At 36.1% G+C, this 27,837-nt stretch overlaps 1 protein-coding gene across 3 annotated transcripts; it reads right to left on the bottom strand.

Moving 5' to 3' along the window:
- Nucleotides 1-242: 242 nt before the first annotated feature.
- Nucleotides 243-27,619, bottom strand: LOC145669027 (arylalkylamine N-acetyltransferase-like 2). Of its 3 annotated transcripts, none has more exons than XM_081737372.1 (2): nucleotides 27,403-27,619; nucleotides 243-2,326 (listed from the first exon to the last, which is right to left on the bottom strand). In XM_081737372.1, the coding sequence occupies exon 2, from the start codon at nucleotides 2,314-2,316 to the stop codon at nucleotides 1,654-1,656; it is 663 nt and encodes a 220-aa protein (XP_081593498.1). In that variant the 5' UTR covers nucleotides 2,317-2,326; nucleotides 27,403-27,619; the 3' UTR covers nucleotides 243-1,653. The 3 variants fall into 3 exon arrangements, with proteins under 3 accessions (XP_081593498.1, XP_081593497.1, XP_081593499.1); XM_081737371.1 differs by lacking the exon at nucleotides 243-2,326 and adding an exon at nucleotides 9,321-10,088; XM_081737373.1 differs by lacking the exon at nucleotides 243-2,326 and adding an exon at nucleotides 18,917-21,605.
- Between the last annotated feature and the right edge of the window lie 218 nt (nucleotides 27,620-27,837).

Here is a 27,837-nt window from a genome sequence, read left to right as displayed (position 1 = left end):
AACTGTAGGTACAAATTATAACTGCCTTTGAGATCACATATTGTCGATGTTTGTAGAATAGAATTAAAAAGAGTTCAAATGTAAATCAATTGTAAGACGCGTAACAAAAACTTGGAGTTTTGCTCTATTCATCTATCTATCTATTATTTCTGTATAGATAAAGTAATGAACAAATGCTTGCCAGGTCTTCACAATGAATGAAAGAAGGTGAGTGTTCTGGATAATAGATCTAGCAGCCTGGATAATAGATTTAAAAACTTTTATTTTTAAGAAAATCTTAATAAAATAACAAATCATCTAACGCTTCACATAACATTACAAACATGAACATAAAATAAGATACTATAATACACTGTTAAAATCTTAAAAGACTTACCACGTATTTAGGTCATTCCAAACACAACATACTTTGGTTTCTACTCAAAATCCTAAGTATATTGCTCATGACAGACCATTGAAATTCCGACAATCATTTTGAATAGTTCTATACATTCCATCCATGGACGAGACTTAATACTTTCTACACTATGGAATTCAGAATCAGAATGGATAACGGAATAATAAAATACTCACAATCATAACTTTCTTTATAGCAACACAATTCCTTGGAACTCATATTATTATTACTTCAACATTCTTAGTCGCATACTTACTTCGCTATAATATTTCCTTTTTCTCCGTCATTCTGGATTCTGCACTTTTCTATTTCAATATCCATCTGTTCCTTATTGGTCTCATTTATGTATAAAGTAATGAACCAATAATTGACAAGCCTTCACAATGAATAAGAAAGGGTAAGTATTACTAGCAGCCTGAGTAATAGAATTTAAAAACTGACAGTGTCTAAATTAGCACTTCCATATCTTGTATTGCGAGCTTCACAAACTATCCTATGGTATACAAACTATAAATTCCAGATGAATTTTCAGAACAGTAAGATTAGTCATTTGACAAAAATATGCTTTATTATTTTTAGGAAACTCTGAACAAAATAGCAAATCTTTTAACGTTTCACATAACATTATAAAAATATACGTATTTAACATTACAAACATGCTTGGAAAGAGCTGGCTCAATAACTGCTATCGAGACTGGGTCTTTGTCAACTCCCACACAGCTTCCGATGACTACACTCTTGTAGAAGTTTTCCCGAATAAAGGCCAGGGCTTCTTTCTCTTTCACGATATTGTAATACACTGTTAAAATCTTAATAGGTTTATCACGTATTTGAGTCATCCCAAACACAGCATACGTCGATTTCTATTCGAAATTTCGGATTTACGAAAGCTTAGACGAAAAAATAAAGATTTGATTGTGTAGAGTTGTGATATGTGTCCGAGGAAAGTCTCTTACTTCTTCGGAAAGGACGAAAATAATGTTGACTCCTGAGTTCATCAACTGACGATCGTTAAAAATGGTATCCCGTTAAATATTATTTAATGTTTTGTTAAGATAGCGCATCATTTTCCTAACTATGTTGTTACAGATCATAAAAGGTACAGCTCTTAAGCTTAATTAGAGTTAATCAGTTTTGTAGAATTGTTGGTTTAAGATTCGTTACACTATTTAACGAATGCTTGTAAGATCGGTTGGGTACGTTCACGATAAAACCACCTTTTAATTCCGGAAAAGTTTTATTTTAAAAATTATTTTTCATAATTTCATTGCACGAAGAGCTACTGACGTATTGGGTCCAGGATTGGGAATAAGAAGCTTACCATTCACTGTGAAATCGGAATATTTCACTTCTGCCCAAAGTTTCATACCAACTTTTTGAGCAATAATACTAGAAGCGTTACAGTCAGACACAATCTTGGCCGCTGGGATGCCCAAAAGTTTAGCCTTCTCTAAAGCTACCTGAACGAGGTTCAAACCCAGTTTACGCCCCCTGTAAGAACGCTTAACACAAAGTCTTGAAATAGTGACTATAGAATCAACGCCGTATTCTTTGAATAAGTCAACGCTTTTTTCTACAGTATCAAGAATTGTCAAGGCTCGGGCGTAAGCAGGTGGCACTTCTGTTGTATCCGGGATATCATGCTTCGACTCGAGCAACAGAAAAACTATTCCTACGATTTCATTTGTAGATTCAGCCATCGCAGACACGCAAAGGTTTTCAGCTATGCATTTGGAAAGAGCTGGCTCAATAACTGCCATCGAGGCTGGGTCTTTGTCAACTCCGACAGAGCTTCCGATGACTACGCTCTTGTAGAAGTTTTCCCGAATAAAGGCCAGGGCTTCTTTCTCTTTTTGTAAAGGCAGGTCTTCAATCCTGATGCCATCCAAAACCCTCCAAGTTCTCCTGTCGCCTGCCATCTCGGATACACTAAAAGAGTAAACGAAAATGTTGTATAACATCATAAAATAACCAAAGTACGAAATAAGGGAAATGTCTTAAAATTATAATAATATTTTAAAACACTTTTTTATTTCGTTTGGTGACAAGTGTAAACTGGTCTTACAATACAAAAAATAACAGACGTAGTTACCTGCTGAGTACATCAATAAATATATTTAAGTACGTACGAAGGTACGAGTAAGAAGGTACGACATGGGTTCTGAGGTGATCAAGAAAAGTTAAAAAAGGGACATTAAATAGGAAAGGGAATTTAGTGGAAAAATCGCTTCAGATATTCTGACACCGAGTATCATAACACTAACCCAAAGGTAGATAACTTTGTCTACGCCCAAACTCCAAGGTTCGCTGTAGCCGTCAAGCTAATACGTATCTGAAGGTCTTGGCTTATATATATATAAAAACTGGAAAATGGGCATACGGTAGAAAGGAAAATTTGATGGTTTGATACCGAAAAAAAGTAAACATTGACCACAAACGAATTTTGTTTACTCCAATACGCGAATATTCATTTCATGATACTACTATCTGAAAGTCATAGCCGATCCAAATCGATCGAAGGGGCATCTGGTAAGAAGGGAAATTTGGCGAGGTGACAGTATTTGACTGTAGCACAACATTGACTACAAGGGTTAAGAATGCTGTCAATGCCTAAACGCGAACCATGAAATTATGTGTATCTCAAAGGCATAGGAGATGATTATATGGTGGAAAATGAAGTTCGGTAAAGAAATCGTTTCATGTAGTACTGGCACCGAATGAAATAGTAACTGCGGTCTCAGGTACGGCGAGAGTGGCTTAACTTAGATGTAGCAAGCAAAGAAAACTACCATAGTTATTCCCCCATTATTATGTCTTGAGAAAGACATATAAAAGAAAAGTAATATGATAAAAATAACAGAGGATATTTACTGTATAATTTGTTCAGGATAAGTAGTTGGAAAATAAGGTAATGAGCCTGGATGGGTGATGAACTAATGACACAAACTATACGTTTTTGATTCTGAAAAGCAAATGATAGGGTATCACGGAGAAAGGAGGGATAAGGTACGATTTATCGCAAGGGTAAATAATTCCAAAACGAGAATTTATTCTTTGAAATCGAAGCTACTGTATAATACCCGCAAGAACTCATCGACAATCTCTTCGAATCCATGCCAGGCAGTGTTGGCTGTTCGAGGTGATCATACACCATACTAGGGAACAATTATTGTTATTGGCCGGCTGTTTGTGAGCAGTTTGAGAGGTACACACATTACCCTTTGGTTTCCCGACTCATGTGAAGAATTATTTTGGAGCTCCAACACAAATGTGTAAACGATTTTTTTTTTACCGTATCTTACATCATTTCTCCTGTATGTTGTATCTGAGTCAAATACAAAGTTAACCAAACGTTATACAAGCGTCTTGTGTGATATTTCATCTGATCCCCTAATTGTTTGATCAGTGTCTATACAAGGTGGCCCAAAAGTAGGTATACACCCCTGCATTGATCAAGTATAACATTCTAGTTTATGGATTTATTTGCTTCGGCTCTTCCGAACTTAAGATATAAGTAAAAACACATTAAGAACAAATAATAAAGGAACTAAGTCTACCTGATGGATAACAATAAGAAATGATATAAAAATTAACGAGCTGATCAATATGGTACTGTATACCTAGTTTTGAGCCACCCTATACATAACTAGAAAGTATTATCGAATGATCATTACTTGAATAGTTCATATCTGCGACGCAAAACACCTTTATTAGTTCAGCTTCAATATAACTTTTTCAGTGAAATTACCAGCGTTTTGATGATTTGTCTTCATGTTATGAATAAGCTAAACTCCCATCGCACAAACGACTTACGCCGACAATTGGCGATGTGTGATTAGTAGAGACCGGATGTTAGGCAAACTGCCTATTCCTTGATATTAAAGATATGATCAAAAATAACATTTTAAAGTTTATATGAGGGGGTTATAGTTATGATTTAAGCCAATTTTATTTTGCCTATTTTGCCTATTTCACCCGTTACTGCCTAAAAAATTGTTTTAGTGTCTAATGTTGCATATTCTATACATTTTCTTCAAAATAAGCCTTCATTAGGAAGATATATAACTTATACGATATCAATAACACACACACACACACACACACACACACACACATATATATATATATATATATATATATATATATATATATATATATATATATATATATAAGGTGTTTGTAAACACAAACACGTGGTACGTTAGAATATATATACCGTAAAGTAAAAGAAGACATTAACAAACAGATATGTTTCTATATTCTTTGAACATTATCTGTGACTTTAATCTATTTTTTAATCGTACTGACTATTTATTTCAGTTATTTCCTGTTACTTTTTGTGCCTTTTTACTGCCTATTTTTTACATTTTAAGTGCCTATTTGCCTGCCTATTTTCCAGGTTGTTAGTGCCTAAACTTCCGGTCTCTAGTGATTAACTATAACCATCGCCGTTGTTGGTGGTCCTCTTGATTAAAGCCTTCTACGTCTTTCTTTCAGGTACCTCTCCATTTGTTCTCACATGAGTCTTGGTGAATGTTGTCTTCTCAACCCAATTGGGTTTCCCTCAGCGTTCAACCATCGTACTGGTTATTAGAAGATATAGTACTCACATTTACCTTTCTACTATTGTAACTATATTTTGGCAAAGTTTGGTATGAGATCATTCATTTCTGACCATTTAGGGCATAATTAAGTATCTCGGTCACATAAGTCTATTGTGCTTGTAAGATTTCCGTCAAGAAATGGATATCTGGAGGTAATATAGTTTTAATTATATGAGAGGAACCAATTTCGGGTGGTGGATTCCTCAATGAGTATGGAAAATGATTACAATGTGATCTTGACATATGCGATACTTGTTAGTCCAGTATAATTTCCATCATTATCTTCAGTGACTTCGTAAAGAGGTAGTCAAAGCCTCGTCGATTTCATAAAGCGAATTTATTTTTCAATAGACTGTATATTCACAAATTCTCGCGTCTTTATTAGAAAAAGAAACTCTCCGCTCTGTCATAGAAAATATTAGCAGTAAATCTTGCTGAAATACTTTTTAAATGAAATCATATAAATTTAAATGCTAAAAATATCTTCTAGACCTATAATTAAAATATGACCAATTTGAATAGAATGTAGCCTATGTATAGGTAGGCCTATATGTTACGTGCCTAAACACATACAAAGTAAAAAAATAGAAATAGATAACTATCCTAACACTTTAATATAATTTTTGTTGTAGAAACAGTACCGTTTGTTTTTGTTATTGCTTCACCTGCTGACACTCCAAGGTCTACTGGTGCTCCTACTCCCATTTAAATGTATATTTCTGGTTACTTGCTGCTCCCTCGAGAAGTTAATCCTCCGCAACTGCTTGCAAAATAAGCGTAGACTTTCTGTTGTCAAGCACTCATTCTTTCAGTAAAAATGTTCCGGGGGGGCACACGTAGTATTCCGGGGGTGCACTGCTGGTACTATTTTATTTATTATTATATTATAGACGTATTATTTTGGTCTCGTCCGGGGGACACTCTCAGAGCTCGGGGGGAGCAGTGCACCCCCAAAAACGTATCTGGAAGAAACACTATTTTGAAGGCTCTAAATAATAGTCAAAACTAAGTTCCAATAATAATAATAATAATAATAATAATAATAATAATAATAATAATAATAATAATAATAATAATAATAATAGTTACTATTTTACTTTTTATTTTTTAATCAACTTCGTCAATAAATGTAAAAAGTTGGGACATCTTAAAATTCAGGCAGAGCCACGTCGGTACACGAGTCATTTTCTCCAAAATCAAGAAGAGTGTCAACCTCAATTAATGAGAATCGTTCCTGGAATTCAAGTTTTTAATATAGTTTTCGCACACATGGAACTAGTGTGAAAGAACAATAAGTAATGAATACTGATATGTCCGCCATTTCTGGGATGAGGTTTTTAAAAATATCTTCATTTCAGTCTTCTCAATCCTCAATTAATACGGTGATTGCTATCGCTCATAAATCAGATACCTAGATGCGAAAAATTGGACTGAATCAAGGTACCATGAAGGAGTGAATGGAATGAAGAATTTCTTGGCTTGCATCGTTGTTTATAAATTAGCTTAACAAATTTTTTTTACTTCGAAATTTTCTACACTTCAGATTTCTCGAAATGTCTTTGAAAACGAAACGAAACAGAAAGGTTTGTATTTAGTATAGCATAGTACAGAATTTCAGAATCATATAGTATGACCCTGAAAAAATGGTTACGATTTCAGACAACTCAAGACACTACTATAAGAGAACCAATTTGTCTACACATGTTATTTGGAGATATTTATTTGGTTATTTAAATAAAAACAGCAACTAAAACCTTGCTTACTAATATCATTATTGCTTGCAACACAATAAGGCTACCGTATTTTCGAAGCGTGGAATCGGGATATTTTTATGAAATTTTCAACTATATATTACATTTCATATACCTTGTAATATGTATGTATGTTTTAATTATGAATAATCATATCTATTACGTTCCGGTGGCGCAGTAGCGTAGCCAGGATGTGTGTTTGGGGGGGGGGGGAGCAAGTGCTGTTATAGGTACCCATAGAAAAATTACAAACAAAAAATATATAAAAATAAAAAGATATAAAAAATTACATACATCAAAGTACCAAATTAGATTGTCGGACCTCTTTGAGGGGGCCCGGCCCCTCTGGCCTCCCCCTCCCCTACGCTACTGCGGTGGCGCCTCCAGTGAAACTACAAGCTATTTTATGTGGGCATGCTGGCACAAAAACAAACTTCACCAAAAGACATCAGAGAACAGAAACTACAGTGACTACAAAACAAAGTCTCAACACAACTGAGGAATGAATTACGGCAATATTTTATGCTTAAATTCTCTTTCTTCCATGCTTGACAACAATCACCAAATCACCACACCAGCAATAGGCTTACTCACGAAACTAAATAAATAAATAAATACATAAATTTTTAAAAAATCGCGACATGTACTGCGAACTAAACTGTTGTTTTCATTTTCTTTTTATTAAACTCCCAAAAATATTATTGTAACACAAAAATAAACAACAGACTTATTTTCTAGTTTAGTTTATCTTAGTCTAGCTTCTCTTACCATCACCAGAGAGCAGTTATTTTATTTCCGTTTAAAAATACGATTATATTCTATCCTAAATCATTAATATTTCTGTTTAAAAATGTTAATGCTTTTGATAGAATATACTCGTACACTGTAAAAAATGGTTGTGTTATTTCAATGACATGCCTATGTGTTAACACGATTGTGTTAAAATATAACACAAACAAGTGGTTAGAACAACTCACTCTCCATTTGGAGTTGTGTGTCAAATGCCGGTAGTTGAAATGACCCATTGCCTGTGTGTTAAATTAACTCAAGTGTAGAATCTTCGGTGTTGTTTTCTGCGTGATTGCCAAATATGTTGGGCATCTAATTATAAAGGCTTATGAATTGAAGCGACAGAGAAACATAGTAGAAAGAAATACTTAAATAAATCCAGGTATACGCAAAATTTCAAAATGCAAACCGCGCGATATGTTTTCAATTGTTTTACATAATGTTTCTGAAGAAACCCTAACAGCACAAGATGTGCTAGGCATGTGTCATTTAGGTGTTCTAAATTCATCTCCCACATTTGATGCGTTTATTGCTTCTTTTTCTAAGTGAATGTGTACTAGAAGCAACAAATGCATCAACTTTATTAGATGGCAACTGTCGCCGATCATTTGAAAGTGAATATGGAAGAACTATAAAATAAAGTAAATAGACACTCGTCATTTTGTTATAAAATTAGTTCTACATGGCGAGCAGAATCTTATCCCGAACGGTTATCGTCGAATATACGCGAATTAAAGGAGCACTCTGATTAGCCAAATTCAAAAGATCTCAACAATTTATCCCTCTACAAGCGACGTTTTCTTCATCGCCTCCGTGGCCAAGTCGGAAGAGCACGCGGTTAGTAATTGAAAGGTTGGTGGTTCGTGTCTCCCCCGCCAGTGACGTACATTTTTTTTTACTTGTTTAAAGTGCTTTTTTAGACTCAGCATAATGTAAACACATTACGCATATAGGCGATTTAACATACTTTGGGGGAGTAATGTTGTGGTTCATTAACGCCTACGGCACGGCTCAACACCGGTTGTGTGTTAAAGATGTAACACACCTCCTATGTTAAACGCCAACACCGCGGGGTGTGTGTTGAACTAACATTGCATAGTGGTAGTCACGCTGGAACCACTGCCCTGTGTTAAAATTGAGTTGAATTAATACAACCATTTTTTACTGTGTACATTTGCAATTATTTAAATTAGACGTGTTTGCAATAAACTTTACACAGTTTGTAAGCAGGGGTAAAAGTGGATCTGAAAAAGTAGGGGGACGCTAGGAAGCGACACGACGTCTCTCCGTCCCTCTGCCTATCTTTACCCGCTGATTTTTGTAAGGAATTGGGTGGACGCCGTATATATTTTTCGAGGTGGGAGGACTGCGTCCCCCTGCGTTCCTCCTCACTTTTACCCCCTGTTTGTAAGGAGGAAACAATAATTGTGTAAAATAAAATAGCTGAGTGAATAAAAAAAGAAAAAGGATATTTTGGCGAAATAATTTCAGTTGAAATAAAGTCCGGACACAGACTGAGAAAAAGAAAAGAACTGTTACGAGTAAATCAGACATCGGGTAGCCTTAAATAACACAAATCTATTTTCTAACATTGTCTATAAATGGTATCGGGGAGTTAGTTTTCCCAGCCTTTCAATATACTTTCTGGTAATTGAATTGACATACTTGCTTGTTATTTGTAGTTAATCTAAGGAATTATAGGAATAAAATGGAGTCTCACAGAAAGGAGAATGAGACGATACACATAAAAGATAATAAATAGCAAAGAAGACGAAGATATCAGAAATTAAGTTTTACATTTTATTGTACAGATAAAGGACAAAATAATTTGATCTTCGTTTACGTACAAAATTATTTAAACATTCTGTTTTATAATTGAACAGCCATAAGAGCTACAGAACGATTAGGGCCAGAATCGGGAACAAGCAACTTTCCATTTACAACGAACTCAGAGTAATTTATTTCGGCCCATGTTTTCATACCAAGATTTCGTCCTATAGCCTGGATTGCATTGTTAATAGCCACCATTTTTGCAACAGGAATACCTAACATTTTAGCCTTTTCAGCTGCTACTTTAACTAAATTAAGAGCTAATTTTCGACCAGTAAAATCCTTATGAACACAGACTTTGGAGAAATTAACTATTGTATCAACTTGGTATTCACGGAATAAATCCACTTTGTATTCCACAGCGTCCAAAATCATTCTTGCCTTTTTGAATGATTCAGGTACTTTGGAGGTTCTTGGTGAAGCAGTTTCCTCTTTCTTCTCCACCAATAAAATTGTTGTTCCTACGATTTTGCCTGTTGATTCGTCAATGGCTGACAAGGCAAGATTGTTTTTAATGGACTTGATGAGACTTGGTTCATTCATCGCCATGGCTTCAGGGTCTTTATCCTCACCAACTGCATGACCAATTACAGCAAATGGATAGAAGTTCTCTCTGATAAATTGTAAGGCCTCTGTTGTTCTTTCTGAAGCCAGGTCTTCGATTCTGATACCACCCAAAGTCTTCCAGACTCGTCGAGTGTCGCTCTGTGCCATGTCCTTGAGAAGAGTAACGCAATATATTACATCTCCTGCAGTGATTATATTGTGCCTAATTCAGGCGTGTAGTCAGCGAGTTGCTGTAGGGAGGTGGAGTCAGAATTCTTTCGGTGAGCGACCTTTCCACATTCTAATTGGAAAGTAAATTCCTTTTTTCTAAAAATAATAATTTTAATTTCCTATTTTATTGAAGCACCAGTCATGATAATACGTGAAATTGTATGAATAATACTAATAAAATATACTATGTTCATCGAAATGCATTTCAAATGAAATTTTTGCTTTTACGTCCCACAATTATGTGTTCTAGGCTAAAAGAGACGGATGATTGATGAGGTGAATGATAATGAAGTAATTTTTGGAATGAAAATGTGAGAGCAAAAGAGTGAATTCCGAGGAAACCCTTGGACACGTTATCGACCACAACCTCACTTGACTTAGAATTGAACTATGGCCCCTAGCATCAGAGGTGAGGTCTCTGCTACTAAGCCACCATACCTCCTGGAAATCAATTTGTTTGACGTCGCGTTTAAATGGACATAAATGGTAAAAGAAAAGAAAAACTCGAATTGAAAGTAAGTTGAAACTCAGATAGTTATACAATATTAATAAATTCGCAACTGTGCACATCCAGTTAGATAAATGAAAGTAATAGAGAGAATGGTTAATTTCAGTTGTTTTAATTATTTTAAAACGTTGACACAGTTTATTTTATTTTTTTTAATATTTCTATTTCATCTTCTATTTACACATAATTCATTTGCTGTAAATTTTACACAAGTTTAATAAGCACATAACGGATAAACGCCATTTGTGGGCCTGCCTCCATTTCTCCTCTCCCTCGCTTCAGTGACTACACCCCTGACTTAGTTTTTCAAATATTGCTTGACATTTTTTTCTCTGTTGTTAAATCATAAAACTGAAGGCTTTTTATCATTGTTATTATTTTTTAAGCTTACACAATAGAGCTATAAAGGAATGCTAAAGTTCAAAACATTTGCTGTGTGTAGATAATACAGTATTTAGTTTACTGTTAACATACAAAATTTACACAAGTGACGAACAATAGCTATAGAAATAATTAAAAAAAAGTAAAACGTCATGTTATGAACATTCTTTCCATGAAAATTCATTGTTATAATTCTCTATTAGAAAGCAAAATACGAATTTTTCTGTGCATTTCTAAAGCATTATCGTTGACAAGTGTAATTTTCCAATAAGATGACCTATGATTGCCAGGCTGTTGCTATTATATTATTTTTACTTGGATCACGATAGTTATTTATTTGCTTTCTTGAGTACGAAGGACAGTCCCAAAAAAAAGTTTCGCCAGGCGACTGTGAACAGAAATGGGGATTCAAGACGAAAAATAGCATGTGACATTAAAGACCGGTCGTACCTTTATTTTTATTTTCCACATAAGTACCACTACATTGACACATTTGTCATATCAGTTCATAAGCTTCAAAAACCCTTGCAGGAAAATTTCAGCGCTCTGCATACGGAACAAGCATTGAATAGCCTCTGTGACTTGAGCATTGCTACCAAAGCGAATGCCCACGAGAGTCTTCTTCAAAGCCGGAAACAGATAGCAGTCACTGGGTGCGACATCAGGACTGTATGACTCATGAACAGGTCCCCTCACTGAATTGGCGACACCCTCTCCGCATCATTAGTTTCGACACCACATCAGGCCTATAGACTTAGAAGAGGCGGTTATGGATTTCTGCTCCCAATACGCCACGTGCCCATTCATAGCGGACAACCACTCGCACTTCCTCCTTTAACCACAACGTCAAAACGCGCCGTGTTTTCATAGTTACCAGGCTCAGACTGAGAGACTTGTCTCCTCTTTGTGCAGGCGCTGTGACGGCGCCATCTGCGGGATCGCAAGCGAACGACACCCACTTGTGTCTGGGTGTGTTGCGCGTGCAACCGCTGTCTTGTTTCTCAAACTGCTGTTCGCTTTTCTTGGAAAAACGAAAGGGGAAACTTATTTTAGGACTCCCCCTCGTATTATATTATTTATTAAAGAGTATAACAATGAACATAAAACAGACCGTCTCCAAGACAGTAGAGTAACAATTCAGGCTTATTGCCTACATCTGAATTAATAATATGCTATTATATTTATGGATATTTATTATTATGCTATTTATATTATTATTATTATTATTATTATTATTAATAATAATAATAATAATAATAATAATAATAATAATAATAATAATAATAATAATAATAATAGGATTTCGTTTCACAGAGTTGAACTACGATAGATTCCCAAACTATGTGAATTCAGTACTCAAACTTGAAGTAGAAAAAAATTAAATCTTTGAGTTTTACGTCCTACGGTTATGCTGGTTAGGCTAAAGGAGACGGTGATGATGAGTAATGAATGAAATGGTGGAATGAAGAAAGTGGGAGAACACCGAGGAAACCCCCACACACGGTGTTTGTCCAGCACAAAGTTCACTTGGCGGGAGCTGGGATCGAACGCGGGACCCCAAGCACGAGAGGTGAACGCTGTACCACTGAGCCACCGCGGCCTTAACTTGAAGTAGAACATCTGCTTGTAACTACTGGTGGCAACTGGCAAAAAAGATGAAAGATGGATCTTGTTAATGCTGAATCCTCATGAAAAAGACATTGCATACTGTTTTGCTCTATTGAGATACAAATTGAAACCGGAAGATCTAATTAGCGTGTATCACTTCCGGTTGCAAAAGAAGGATAAAATCAAAGCTGAAACATATTCTTGGTACAGAATCCATATCAAAAACCTGTTTGTCGCTATCTATTACCCTTTTATCCATTATCCGATCAGTGTTGTAACCAGAAATCGTAAATTTTCACCAATTCTGGTTTGAACAAAAACTTAAAACTCGAGACAAAACTCATTCTTAGGGCGCTGAATATGTGTCAAAAAACCGCTTTTCGAAATTCCTTAGAAACGTTTTCGTTCTATGGAAATTAGTATTGAAACTAGAAGTACTACTAAATTTCAGCCATTTCCGTTTTTGATAGTGTTAAAGGTGGTAACTGTACGTATGTTATCTAGTTTTTATTTATTTAAAGAAGAATACAACAGGCTCATGACAGAGGAGAGTGTCATTCGAAGGGAAGTTCGACAGGAATGTTGTTTCTCGCCATCATTATTTAATACCTATCTAGAAGAAATGGTTAAAAAGAGACTACATAATGAAAACGACATATCAGTAAGAGGTAGAATAATTAGCTGTATACGATCTGCAGATGGTATGGCACTTGTTGCGGAATCTGAAAAGAAAAACAAATAGATGTTAGAAAACTTGAGGAAGGGATGTAAAGAATATGGGATGAAAATAAATGTTAGAAAGACAAAAGCCATGGTGATTGTATTATTAGTGATGGTATGAAGTGCAAACGTGAAAAAAGAAAGCAAGGATAGGAATGGCGAAAGAAACCGTCAGGAAGAAAAGAAGACTATTTTGTGGGATTTTGAATAAAGAGTTGAGAATAAAAAGTCTCATGAAATGCTTCGTGTGGAGAATTGTACTGTATAGGACAGAAACATTGACATTAGACAAATGTGATGAGAAAGAACTGGAGCTTTCGAAATGCACGTTGTGGAGAAGAATCGAGAGAATGAGCTGAGTCGAGCGGAAAACGAATCAGAGGGTGAAAGAAATGGTGACGGAGAAAAGAACAATTTTAGAAGTAAATGAAAAGGGGAATAGAAACCGGTTGGAACATTGGTTAAGTAGGAACTGTATCATAAGATACGTGCTAGAGGATTTGGTGGCAGGAAAAAGAGAGAAAGGGCGAATAAGACTACAATTAATAGACGATATCAAAACAGATAAATCGTACGTGAAGACAAAGAGGTTAGCTGAAGACTGTGGAGCATGGAAGCTTCTGAGCAAGTGATTTGCCAATAGTGGCAGGATATCTATGATCATAATGATTAATATATTTTTTCTACTTGCAGATTATTTACAATGTAAGTTCCGTCAGTATCTTTACTGACTTCGTAAAGAAGTAGTAAAACCCTCACCAATGGGGATAGATTTTCATAAGTGCAATTTATTTATCAATGGACTATGATACAGAAAGACGCATTTCTGTATCACAAAAATAAATTCTTCGTTTTGTACATAACCTGCCATAAAAAAATTAATTTAATTTCGATACTTCATTTGAGTGTCAACCTGCACTTTCAATTTCTAGATACCTCCACAATCCACTTGCTTTAGGGTACTTGCTTTACATGCGATTTAAGTTCCACAGGAGATTTTCAGGACCATATACTTTAGGATTAACACATCTAAATAATTTTTAGGATTTCCTTGGTTTGGGGTTTGTGCACCTAGACGATTTTTAGGACTTGTCCAGTTTAGAATTTATGCAATTATGGAATGTACATCTAGTTTATTTTTAGGACTTAAGTAGTTTAGGATTAGGACTAATGCATTTTACTTTCAACACATTTTAGGACTTCTATATTAGGACCCATATCAACAAGTATCGTATTTGGACAGTGATTACGGAGAATTCAAGTATTCATATAGTTCTTGTAAAGATGAGACTACTGTCGAAAGTAATGAGTAATGACGCGTCCGCCATTTTGAGGATAATGTTTCAAAAAATCTTCATTTCTTTCTTCTGAATTCAATTAACAATCGTTTCCTTTTACTAAATTGATCTAATGGTAAACTAGATTTCCGGGTGCAGGAAATTGGAGTGAATCAAAATATAAATAAAAGAATAAATGGAAGGAAAAACTTATTTGATTGTTTCCTTTTTCTAAATCAGCTTAACATAATTTCTTTACTCCGAAAATTTTCCGGGCCCTATATTCCTCACAATGGTTTTGAAAACGAAGCAGAAAGGTTAGTATTTAGTATAGTATAGAATCTAAGAATAATCAGGGGTGCCCACAAGGGGGAGGGCTATGACGCAAACTGCGTCATTGAAATATTTGGGGGGGGGTTAAAAATCTATATAAATATGTTTGATGGAGGGGGGGTAAAATTAATCGAAAAGAAGATTTTTTTCATGGGAGAACACCTACGGATAGACAATTGGGGGGTGCGTCATAGACATAAGGGGGGGTGGGCACCACTGGAATAATATACCATTAGTATGATTCTTTAAAAAAAACTGTTACAATGTCTGACATAAATAATGATGCTGCTATAAAAAGACCTATTTTTCGTACACTAGATATTTGTAGACATATACTTCACTTTATTTCGTTTTTCTCATAACAAAAGAAAATATACATCTTGGTTAATTATATAAGTATTACTTGCAACATTACACAAATCCTCAATTTCTTTTAATTACTTCTTCAAATCATGTTAGGGCTTTTTATTCCATACTAGCCTTATAAAAATTACAGAGCGTAACCCAAGAATGAGTTTTGTTGGAGTTTCCCTGTAAAGGAATTCCCTGAATTTTGTCTTTCCTTTCCACCAATAAAAATGTTGTTCCTACAATTTTGTCTGTTGCTGATTCGTCAATAGCTGATAAGGCAAGATTGTTGTTAATGGACCTGGTAAGACCGGGTTCAATTATCGCCAGGGCTTTGGGGTCTTTATCTTCTCCCATTGCACGAGGAATTATAGCGATTGGAAAGAAATACTCTTTGACAAAACGTAGGGCTTCTGTTGTTCTCACAGGAGCCAGGTCTTCGATCCTAATACCAGGCATACTCTTCCAGACACGTCTTCAATGTCGCTCAGTGCCATGTCCTTGAGAAGAGTAACACTAAATATTACAATTTTGTAGTGATTACATTGTGCTTAGTTGCTAGTTTGTTGACTTTTTTGTCCGTTGTTGTTCTTAAGTTATAAAACAAAAGATTTATTACTATTGTAACTTTCTTTTATCATTTACACAATAGAGTTGTAAGGGAATACTAAAGTGCAAACAATTAATTTTCTACGTGCAGATAATGAGGTAGGAGATTAATTTCTTACATTCATATTTTACCTTGACTGACAAGCAATAGCCAAGGAAAAGAATAAAGGAAAAAGTCATCCTATGGACGATTCTTTCATAAACTTTCACTGTTTCATCTCTCTATAGAGAAAAATACGAATTTTTCTGAAGGGTCTACATTTCTAAAACATTACATTTTTGGTAGATTTATTTAACTTTTCAATAAGAGGAAAACGTCGAATTTAATCTATGGCATTGCCAGACTAATATGTATTATTTTTATTATGTTTTAATATGAATAAACAGTCTTCAAGGCAGTGGCGTAAAAAGGAATTTAAACTAATCTGCATCTGAAAGCACTTATAAATTGTATTATTATTATTATTATTATTATTATTATTATTATTATTATTATTATTATTATTATTATTATTATTATTATTATACTTCTGTCAAGATGCCGGTTCGATTCCCAGTGGGAGCTCATGTGGTTTCGATTCCACGTTAAGATGTAGGTCAGTAATTTCCAAACCGTCGATCGCAAGCTACTAGTAGCCAGTCGTTCTTTCAGAAAAAAAAGTGTTCCGGGAAGCACATAGTATTCCGGGGGAAGGCACTGCTGGTACTATTTTATTTATTATTATATTATAGACGTATTATTTTGGTCTCGTCCAGGGGGCACTCTCAGACCTTCGGGGGGGGGGGGGGGCAGTTCCACCGAAAAAAAACATGTCTGATAGAAACACTGCTGATAGCTCGCGGGAATATTTGCGGTAGATCTCGTTAACGCTCCGGTTGGCTAACCTCGAAATACAAGTTTATAGGCAATAAACAAATGTAAGAGTTTTTTAAGTTGGTAGTTGTTTTGGCTGGTAGCTCACAGTAGGATTTAAAAACGGCACGGTAGCTCAGAAACTTCATAAGTTTGGCGATCACTAACGGACGTAGGTTCATGTCTCATATAGGCCTAGCCCTGCTGCTGAAAGAGATTGTAAACTCAAATCCAACCGTACCATCATGGTCCAACCTACCACTGGTTACTGTGGTCAACAGATCGACCTACTTAGGTCTGTGATAAGAGGTTTCTAACTTTAAGAAAACTATATATATATATACACAATGGCGGATCCAGAATATGATCAAGGGAGGGGCTAAACCATATTTTGCCGTTTTATCCTGTGTAAAGCAGGATTGAAGCCCATTTTATCCAGTGTATACCTAAGCGTCAAAGGGGGGTGGGGCTATATATATAAATTTATTTCCTTCTTTAGAAATCTGCTTGCCAGCTGGGCGTCCTCGATTCGAATCCTAATAACTAAACTAACTTTATGACCTATGGAACCTGAAGGTTTATTGCCTCATTCAGAAAACCTCTCTATTAACAACTTATGTTCTGAGCCAACTGGATCTAGTTCCTATACTGTATTACTATTTCTGCGAGATCCATCTTAATATTTTTTTTTTTAAATCTACGCGTAGGTCTTCCTAATGGTCTTTTCCGATTGGGTTTCCAACTAAAAGTTTGAGCGGTCCTATTTCCTTTCATTGTGGCTATATGGCCTGGCCATCTGAGCCTCCTAGACTTAATGACACTAACGATGTTAGGTAAACAGTAGAAATTATGCATTTCCATGTTATGAAATTTCCGCCATTTTACATTCCGATCCCATTTGGTTCTGAATATTTGCCTCAGGATTCTATTCTGAGATGCTTTCAGTCTCTATTGTTCTCTCAAAGTAAGTGACTATATTTTGCAACCATATAGCACAACATGCATAATTATCATTGTTTGTATTTTAAGCTCAAAGTCCTCGACAGAATTTGTGATGGCAAAAGAGTTTGGACAGAATAATAAAACGAATTACCTGCTCTCAGTTAATATTTAATTACTTCGTGGATATGGTTTGGGCCTATTAATGTTGATCCTTGATAGTTGAAAGAATCCACTTTGTCAAAAGTATTACTTTGCATTAAGTAATTAGATCATAATAATTAAATAGCTTCCATGTATTTATTTTTTCTGCATTTACTTCTAAAAACATGTTCCTGCATGCCTTTCTATTATCTTCATATCATCTCCTACCGTATTGACATCAACATTCAACTCCTAACGGCGACGGGATCTTTTTTGTTTTATTCCCGTTCCGATGTGACTCAAGTTCAAAGAATCTTTAGAATGGATGCCTGGGGTAGAGGTCTTAACGGGCTCGGGCCTACAAAGTATATATCACTTCGGTCTCGGGCCGTAATTTTTTAAATATACAATAATATTTCTCGGGCGTTTTCGGGCCTAACTTTGTTAATACTGTACAACGATGTATATTGCACCGTTCTTTGTGGAGAACTTTTAAAGTACGACTGCTAGATTAAATCTCTAATTGTTGTAAATAAAAATGCAGTTTCTCGTTCTGTAATTCGAGCTTATTTGATTATCACACGAGTTTGGGCCGTGTTCGGATCTAAATGCTAAAACATATTTCGGACTCGGATCGAGTCTAACATTGTAAATTTACGGGCCAGCTCGTGCAGACCTCTAGCCTGGGGAAACTGGGGAAGTAAAGGAGATCGGAACGTGACAGTGACTACAATCACCTCCATCAGCACGGAAGTCAAGAAGGTGTGGACCATTTACCTATCACAGTGCACACTTGGGCCTTCGTGGCCTGCCCCGAAAGGAGAGCGACCTGATCTTAAAAAGCTTTTGATATCTTTTAGTTTAAATTCCAACTCCATTCGTAGGATATTAAGATTACATGAAACTGAAAACGTCTATGTTCGAAGATATTATAAGTACTTGGGAGTGAATAGCGGCAAAAGACATTCAACAAATATATGTGTGTCTATCGCTTACCTCTTTAATCAATTTAAGGGAAATATTGAAATAAATAAACTGAAAACATAAATATAGCACTTCGCTGTTTATTATGATTATATTCTTTTTTACTGAATATGTTTCTATTAAAAATACAAAAAGAAAACAGCTAGTCTAAAAACAACATTTAATAACTTCTACGACAATAACACTTTCCATTTTATTTTCATTCATAGCTATAAGAGATTTCATATACCGACTATTCACAGAAAACGGCCGAGATACGTTTTCAAACTTCCATCCCTACACACTTTCTTAGTAGTATATATACTAATTATTTAATGTTACAGTAAAAATTGAAAACTTTCTTTCACAAAATCAACATAATATTTATGGGGAACCGAAATCGGACCTACTGGCATCAAAATTATGTACACGGAGCCACGCTGAAAACTAATACCTTCTATTTGTTTTCCAGGATATAAATAAATATTTGATTGTGAGTTTCATTGCATTGCAATAATAACAGTTTTCTTTTGATATGTTGCAGGTTTGAAACCGGTTAGGACTGGGCTCAAGAACTATAGCAAGAACATGCCGGCATGTAACAACATTATGTTGGTCCGGCAGAGCAACTTGCGGTGATCCAATTTCTCACTTCTCAGGTGACCCATTGATATGCACCCTAAAATGACGATTGCTTATGGGAAGCACTGAGTAAAGTAGACATTACTACTGTAAGACATTGGGTTTTATGTTCTCCAAAAAACACACGGGAACGAGCCTCGCCTAACTGAACAACAACAAAGTGGAAGTAAATGCATTATAATGGATGAACCACATCGCAACAGTGTTTACGAACTGATTTGAGGCAGAGCTTGCACATGGGCAGAGCGTGTATAAACTGTAACGTATTACTGGATCGAGTGCAGGCGATAATCACAGATCTAGGATGGAATATTTCTACACATTATGCTGAAATGCTGACTTCTGATATAAAACAGGAGAGAATGGACCAGTTGTTTTAGAGCAATGAATGTGAAGGTGATGAGTTTTTGAACAACATTGTCACAGGTGATTAAATATGGATACTCTCGACCATTTCGACTCTTCAAATAAGAGCACCTCCATGGAGTATCGTTACAAAGGATCGCCTACAACAACAAAAATAAGGTTGTTTGTAAAGTTGTCATGCTGAGTCTCCTGTCTGACGTTCATGGTATAGTGTATATGGAATTGCTGCCTAAGGCCGCTACCATCAATTTAAATCAATATTGTAACACTCTCACAAAACTTAAAGCATGGATTTGAAGAGTTTCTCCACAAATAAAGCCCTTCATTTAGTACATTGCTTTCGCTCACACTCGTGCGATGACAACTGAGATGATTCAGCGCCTTGGTTTCACTGTCAAATCTTATCCTGGATGCAGTCCAGATTGCCTCCGTCAAAATTTTATTTTATATTTTTTCAAAAATTTAAGGAACATTTTAGAAGAGTTCATTTTCACGCTAACGATGCAGTGAATTATTAAATGAGGCTATGCTTCCGTCATCAAGACCAACAATTTTATAATGACGTGTGTTGTGAAACTGATGAAACGTTGGCAGAAATATGTTAATCGTCATGGCGATTATGTGCAAAAATAATTGTTTTGTCTTGTAGATTAAAGTTCAAAAATCATGTACATTTACTTGTTCTAATACCAATAACTTCAACTTTTTTTACATATTAAAAAATAGGAGACATTGCTTTTCAGCATGGCTTCGTACTTAAAAGAAATCTGATCCAAAGGATTAGCTGTTCTTCCGCAAATATCGACTACATGTGAAAACTGCTTGCATTATTTCATCCGTTCTAAAACCAAAAGAATAATTAGGAAGATATATAACATTACAAAAAATATCAATTACTCACAATTCCTTAGGAATGGTGACCTGAATCGATAAACTTCCACAATAAATTTATTTAGTGATAAATATAATAAAGGTTGTAGCCATAGTAACTAGAGATAATTTTTCAAAACTATTTAGAATGCTAACATTAGCATCAAAAAGCCAAATGTTAAAATATACGCTTTAACTTCACTTCCCTTACTATGAATATGTTATATTCTCATTGCCATAATGACTACGGAAGTGTTGGAACCAGGACTCGAAACCACAGTCTCTCCATTTAATTTGAAATCCGAGAACTTAAGCTCTGCCCACTGCTTCATACCAACTTGCTCAGCAATCCTTCTTGAAGCGTTGCAGTCTGACACGACCTGCACCAAAGGAATTCCCAACAGTTTAGCTTTTTCAATGGCTACTTCAACTAGGTTCAATCCCACCTTACGCCCTGCATGGGTCTTCTTCACGCATAGCCTTGTAATATTCACAAGTATATCCACTTGGTATTCTTCAAACAAGTTCACTTTTTGTTTTGCGGCTCCTATAACCTTTGATGCTTTCTCATAAGGGATCGGCATCTTCCTGTTGTCTTGTGCAGAGTCTTTCTTCTCTAAACACAGAAAACCTGTCCCCACAATTTCATTTGTGGATTCATCTATAGCTGCTACACAAAGATTTTCTCTGATACACTTGGATAACGTGGGTTCGATCATCGCCATTGACTCTGGGTCTTTGTCCATTCCAACTGAACTCGCAACTACAGCATTTGGATAGAAGTTTTCTCTAACGAACTGCAGGGCTTCATCCTCCTTTTGAAGAGGCAGGTCTTCAATTCTGACTCCATTCAAGATTCTCCAGACTCGCTTCTCAAGTGACATTGCAGACGAAGGCTGAAATTAATGTTACAATGATAATATCAACTGATGACAAGGATTTGCTTCGTAATACACTGAGTGTTCACTGAATTACGACCATCTATCTAATACTTTGTTGCTACACCTTTTGCTCAGAGGACGGCCTGGACATGACATGGCATGGATTCTAGTAGTTGGTATCTTTCAACGGGGATCTGACACCATGTCGGCGCAAGAGTAATGGTGCGAAGAGCCCATTCCACAACATCCCATAAATATTATATAGGATTAAGATCCGGCCAGTTAGGGGGCCGTGGAATGTTCCTTAAGCAAGCAAGTTCAGTCCTGGTTTGGTGACACTGTCCGTTGTCGCCTTGGAAAATGCTGTCTTCGTGTGGGTAGGAGTGTTGCATTGTAGAGCGTACGTGAACCTCTAACACATGCAGGTATACAATGGATGTCTCGCTGTGGTCAATACACACCAATGGTTTCAGTTCATACTAAAAGAAGTATACCCAGACCATACATCCGCCGCAACCTGTCTGTACAGTACGCATAAAGTACAAGGGGTCTATAGCTTTGTGTTGTTGGCGCAAACATGCACATGCTTGTCCGAGAGGAGTAGCACAAACTGTGATTTATCGGGCCAAAATACTCTTTTCCAATTATCTACGGTCTAATTAGCGTGTTCCTGTGCCCAAGTGCGACGAAGTCGGCGGTTACGAGTTGTAAGGAGTGGGTGATGAGTGGCTCGTCTGCTATGGAACTTCATGCGTGCCAGTGTACGCTATACAGTTGCATATTGTATTGGTCACGTAATTCTCAGACATTGATGGTTCGTTTGGCTGTCACGAGCCGCTTGATGCTACGCTCATCTCACGTTTTGAACTTTCGTACACCCTTGCAGTTCCGTCTCTTGGAAACAATTACCCCATTTTCTTCCCACTTCTTGTGCACCTTCACTACACAGGAACGTGCGAATCCGACAAGTATTGTTATTTGGGCTATTGGCGCACCTATTGATCTAATACCTGCAATCATGCACTATCGGAATGCGGATAAATCCTGCCCATCTTCCATTATAACAGTCTGCTGTCTGCCAACATATAGCCTCGAGTATGCTCTTTCTCTGCAATATTACCTATCGGGGTGGTCATCTAATCAGCTCGGATGCTTGCCACACTTTTTGTGTGGAGAGGTGGTCGTAATTCAATGAGCACTTAGTGTACGACGGACAAACTACTAGGGTTGGGGCATGAAAGCAAGTCGAGTATTGTTCATCAGAAATGGTATGTAACAAACCTTATAAAGACAAATTTCGTCTGAGAAAGTTAGAAATTAGTTTGTATTAGTATGAAATCGAAGAGCCTATGAGCCATATTATACACAGTTTTTTCCGCAATTGTGAAAAGCGACACATGTTCCTCTTCATACTCTTGAAAATACTAGAAACATATCAAAAAAATATTATACTCATTTATGTATTCTTGAGTGAATAATCTCACAGTTTTCTATAGATTTAACATTTCAGAGTACACTGTATATTTACGCGACTGAAAATTGTACGTATGTGTAGATTCTCATGTGTGCACCAGATGGAACCATCAATTTTGATCAGAATGTAGAAAGCCCAAAATTAGGAAAAATGAAATGAAATCTTGAAGCTTTACGTCCCACGGTTATGCCGGTTAGGCTAAAGGAGACGGTGATGATAAGAGATGAGGGAAATGGTGAAATGAAGAAACTGGGAGGAAACGAGAGAACCCCGAGAAAACCCACGAGCACGGTGTTTGTGCACCACAAAGTCCACACGGCGCGAGCTGGGATCGAACCAGGGACCCCAAGCACGGGAGGTGAACGCTCTACCACTGAGCCACCGCGCCCCCATAGCCCAAAAGTTAGGAATTGAGTTAGTTCACATGAACTGAGAGAAATCAACCATTGGCGGTTGTGACGTTGATCACTTTATAACTAAAACGGTAATAGATAGCGACAAGAGGTTTCGCCATCCTTAACTTTCTACTAAATCGGAAGTGATAGAAATCTGCTAAAATTTGATATTGATCTTTGTAGGTCTTTAATATTGATCTACATAGAGTAAAAACGATACGACAGTGCTTTTCCGAAATCGGTTTATTATTCTAAGAATAGGTTCCATTTCCTCTCTTAACCCTCTAGTCACGCCGGAGGTGGCAAAAATCAACCACTTGCTGTTTTAACATTGAGCACCAAACATTAAAAATTGTAACAAAATTTGAGAAACAGCCTTCTGCAATCAATTAAGCGTTCCAAGAGTATTTTTCTATCTCCTCTGTAAACACTTTTGTGCAGGTTCACTATACGGATCCATATAAAAATGCTTCTTTCTCTTTGCATTTACTTTCTGTACCTTCCTGTCCCAATCACTTTCGAGGTATCTACTTGGATTATCCACTGCAGATTCACTTTAAAAGGTATTCTGCAAAAAACAGCAACTACCTATGCTAAATGGTCACTAAAAAGCACGAATGCTATTTTAACAAAACATAGCCGAGCGAACGACAGCGAGTAAGGGGGTTAGAGCCCCGCAGGGCTCGTTGTTTCCTACCTTTATCACAATTTACACAAAACAAGATGGCCACTAAAAAGCAAGAATCTTACCTTCAGAAAATATATCCGAGCGAGCGAGAGGGTTTTGAAACCCCACGAGGCTCGGTTGTTTCCTGCCTTTATCTCAATAAAGACAACGTTTCATCTCTCCAAATATCACGCAGTTTCACTTTTCTCCTCAATTTGCACTTGATACTTATGTCCTATATTACTCATTACCGCCATTACTTACAATTCCGAATGGACACAATTAATAATTTTCCAGTTATATACGCACTACATCAGCAAGATTTCAATGGTTCCGCTTCTTAATTCTTCACTTTCGTATACTCTGATTCACTTTCAATCAGTTCATAATGGCTGCCTGAACGTGAATGCTTGTGTAAAATGTTACATTTCATTTTCAGTTTATTTAGGTAGCAATTCGTGTAGAACGTACAACTACAAACTACTTCGATTGCTTAAAAACTACTTTAATAAAATAGTAGTTGTACTTTATCATAAATATTTCACAAATTACACATTTATCTGTAATTACCTTATAAAAGAATACATGGATACCACTTTCGACTTTGATTTCTATATTTCCAGGTAAATACGCATCTCAGAGGTAAGTGCACACCATATTTCTACTATTTACACAATACTCTATTAAAATATTATTGCAAATTTCTTTTATTACAAATCTATGGATCCGTATAGTAAATCTGCATCAACTCTTTACTGGAACCGGAAGTGATACAAATTTAATACAACTTCTGGTTTCAATAATACTTGAGAAAATATTATGCAAAACAAACCAGTGTACACGTCACACTGTTACTTGTTAGTAAGAAAAAATCCAAACTAAAACGTAAAATATCGACTAAATAATTTTTTAAGTACTCTAAGTACTTAGGCAGAGAAATTTTTAGATGCTTTTTGATTTTCACAATATTATCACAAATTGGAAAATGTTGTTTAGAAGTTGATCAGCACCTTCTCGTTTCTACTTTAAAGCAAAGCCAGACGGAAACATAAAAAGATGATTCAAAAACTGTGGTTTCATTTTGCATTCAGTTCATAGAAATGGCATTCTCAGAAAATGATAAATATCAAATGTTCCTCGTACAAATGTGGAAGGATAGAAATATGTATGATTTACAATCAACATTTTCAGAGTTGCATTGGATGTGAATATCTGTATCTCTTCTCTATCTATAATCATATATTTTACTCTTCTAATCATATATTTTTCAGAGAATACTTCTTATGTCAAAGTTAAAATACGGCGATTTCTGTTTATTATATCTATCTATCTATCTATATATCTATATCTATCTATATATATATATAGCATTGTTACCCTCAAACATACATGGTGTTAGATTGCTCACATCAAACTAAGAAAAAAGTTCAGAAGAACCTGTGCTCAAAAGTGGATAGTTTAGGAGTTATACGGTGCAGAAAACGTCATAAATGAACTTTAAAGATACATAATTCCACTACTATATGAGCAATTGTAGTCGGATCGAGACATCACTGACAAACTAATATATGAACTATCCAAATATCCATCTTTCAGAATCTCCGGTACTTGCGTAATCATATTAAGAGAATCTGTTTGGGAGTACTTGATCACTCTCCATCTACCTCTAAAAATTGGTGTGCAAGACTGAAGCATTCTTAAACATGGATATTTAAATAGTTCACATATTAGTTCCTCAGTGATGTCTTGACCCGACTACGGTAGGTCTCATAGTAGTGAACTTAGGAACTTTTAGTTAATTTGTTTCACGTTTTCGGCACCCTGTAACTCCGGAACTATACACTTTTGAGCACAGGTACATGTGAACTTTTTTTCTTATTTTGATATGAGAAATCTGTTCCCAAATATATTGACAAATTTTTGCAACACCCTGTATATAAGAAATGTATTACAGTAAAACCTGTCAACTTGGCCACCTCTCTAAGTTAGCCACCTGCTCATCTTGGCCTGGTTCGTCTTGAACTTGCATTTTCCCATAAGACATTCGTTACTCAGTACTCTGTAAGTTGGTCGCATCGAAACAATATTTACCCTATGATGATAATGATAAATTTACCTGCGTATCTTGGCCTCGCAAAATACCGTTTTGTTATTTTTCTTAACCCAAATGGAATCACACAGTCAGAAAGGGCTAGAACACTAACCTGATAAGAGGGTGATGAAGAAATATGTGAATAAGAAAAAAACACTTACAGGAATTCAGGAAATTCTTGTACGTATTTGTTTACCCTGTCTGTTTTCGTAAAACCATTAGGTATATCGCCTCCTTTCATCAGTGGGGAGCTTTACTAATTCCGGATAATTCTCAAGGTTAAGTCTGTGGCTATTTGGGAATGTGTTTTCGAAGCGAAACCCTTTAGAGCGAACGCGACCAAGGTGGCTATTTGGTAACTTTACTTTTCTACAAATATAAATCATACTGAGAGCCAGTCAGGGTTTTCAGGTCTTTTTTTTTTGCCACGTCCAGGTCTATAAATGCAGAGTTCCAGTACTCTGCACAAAGCATCTTCAAAGCAGCTGCTTCTTGCTAAAATCTCCTTGCCTGGCAACATGTCTTTCCTTTTTTCCTTCCTTTTGACATCTTTTAAACAGCAGAGTGTCTATTGTTCCGAAACGCACCAAATACGCTCAAGCTGACGTTTTCTCCGCGTTTGTATTGCTTTCGCGTTTGTGATTAGCCATCCACATTTAAATACGTAGTCAGCGTATTCTAAGCGTACGCATGAGCAATAAAAACGGTTTGCAAGCGCTACAAATAGCCGGGGACTAAAGCTAATCATCTCAATTGTCAAGTATGTAGCGGAGGTTTTAAGATATGAATTCCCTTAAGATTTTCTTAAAGCACCTTTCGCTCCGAGGGAAACACTTGTAGCTCATTAACAAGAGGTAGTTAACTACAAAATTAGAATGTGCATGTGTCAAAAAGAATAAAACAAATACGTATAGAATTAACTACCATGAATACATTTGTGATTAATAACTGATTCGCTATTTTTCGAAAGGTACTGTATTAGAAATCCTTTTCTAAAAATACACTAATCACAGTTATTTTCAGTAAGTTGGCCACTTTTCAATGGAACCGATGGTGGTCAACATTGACAGGTTTCACTGTATTTTAAGACATTATTTAAAACGTATTACTTTAAAACGTAATATATATTAGTTTAACTTACTACTGTACAAAACAGCTTAAAAACTAGTCATTACAATACTTACCGCTTTCACAGAAAAACGCTACTATTATTTAAAAAAAGCACAAAAGAAGTACACAATTATTACATAACACATATAACATGATAACAGAAAGCCGTTATCTAAGTTATAACAAATCTATCATAAATATTGAGATAACGTCGTTGAATTACAACGGTTTGTGGTGGCACTGGTGACCTAGAAACTACAGAACGCACAACGCAGTGCTTCCTCACATCGTACTGCATTGATTAGATCGCCACCATTTGAGAAGCTGTTTGCTGTGTTGCCACTTGTTGCAGCTGTTACGTAATTGGTTGAGGGAAATTCGCTGCACTTTTCACAAACCCTCCAATCGTCTCTTAGCAATCGCACGGGAATATGGGATAATTCAAATTACGTTTTCTCACTTCTATTTTTGATTATTTATTTATTTATTAACAAATTCACAATTGCAAC

Source organism: Thermobia domestica, chromosome 13, assembly GCF_964235325.1.
Source record: "Thermobia domestica chromosome 13, izTheDome1.hap1.1, whole genome shotgun sequence".
In the NCBI taxonomy this organism is placed as follows: Eukaryota; Metazoa; Arthropoda; class Insecta; order Zygentoma; family Lepismatidae; genus Thermobia; species Thermobia domestica.
The sequence above is the reverse complement of the archived record's forward strand: the minus strand, read 5'-3'. Positions and strand labels throughout refer to the sequence as shown.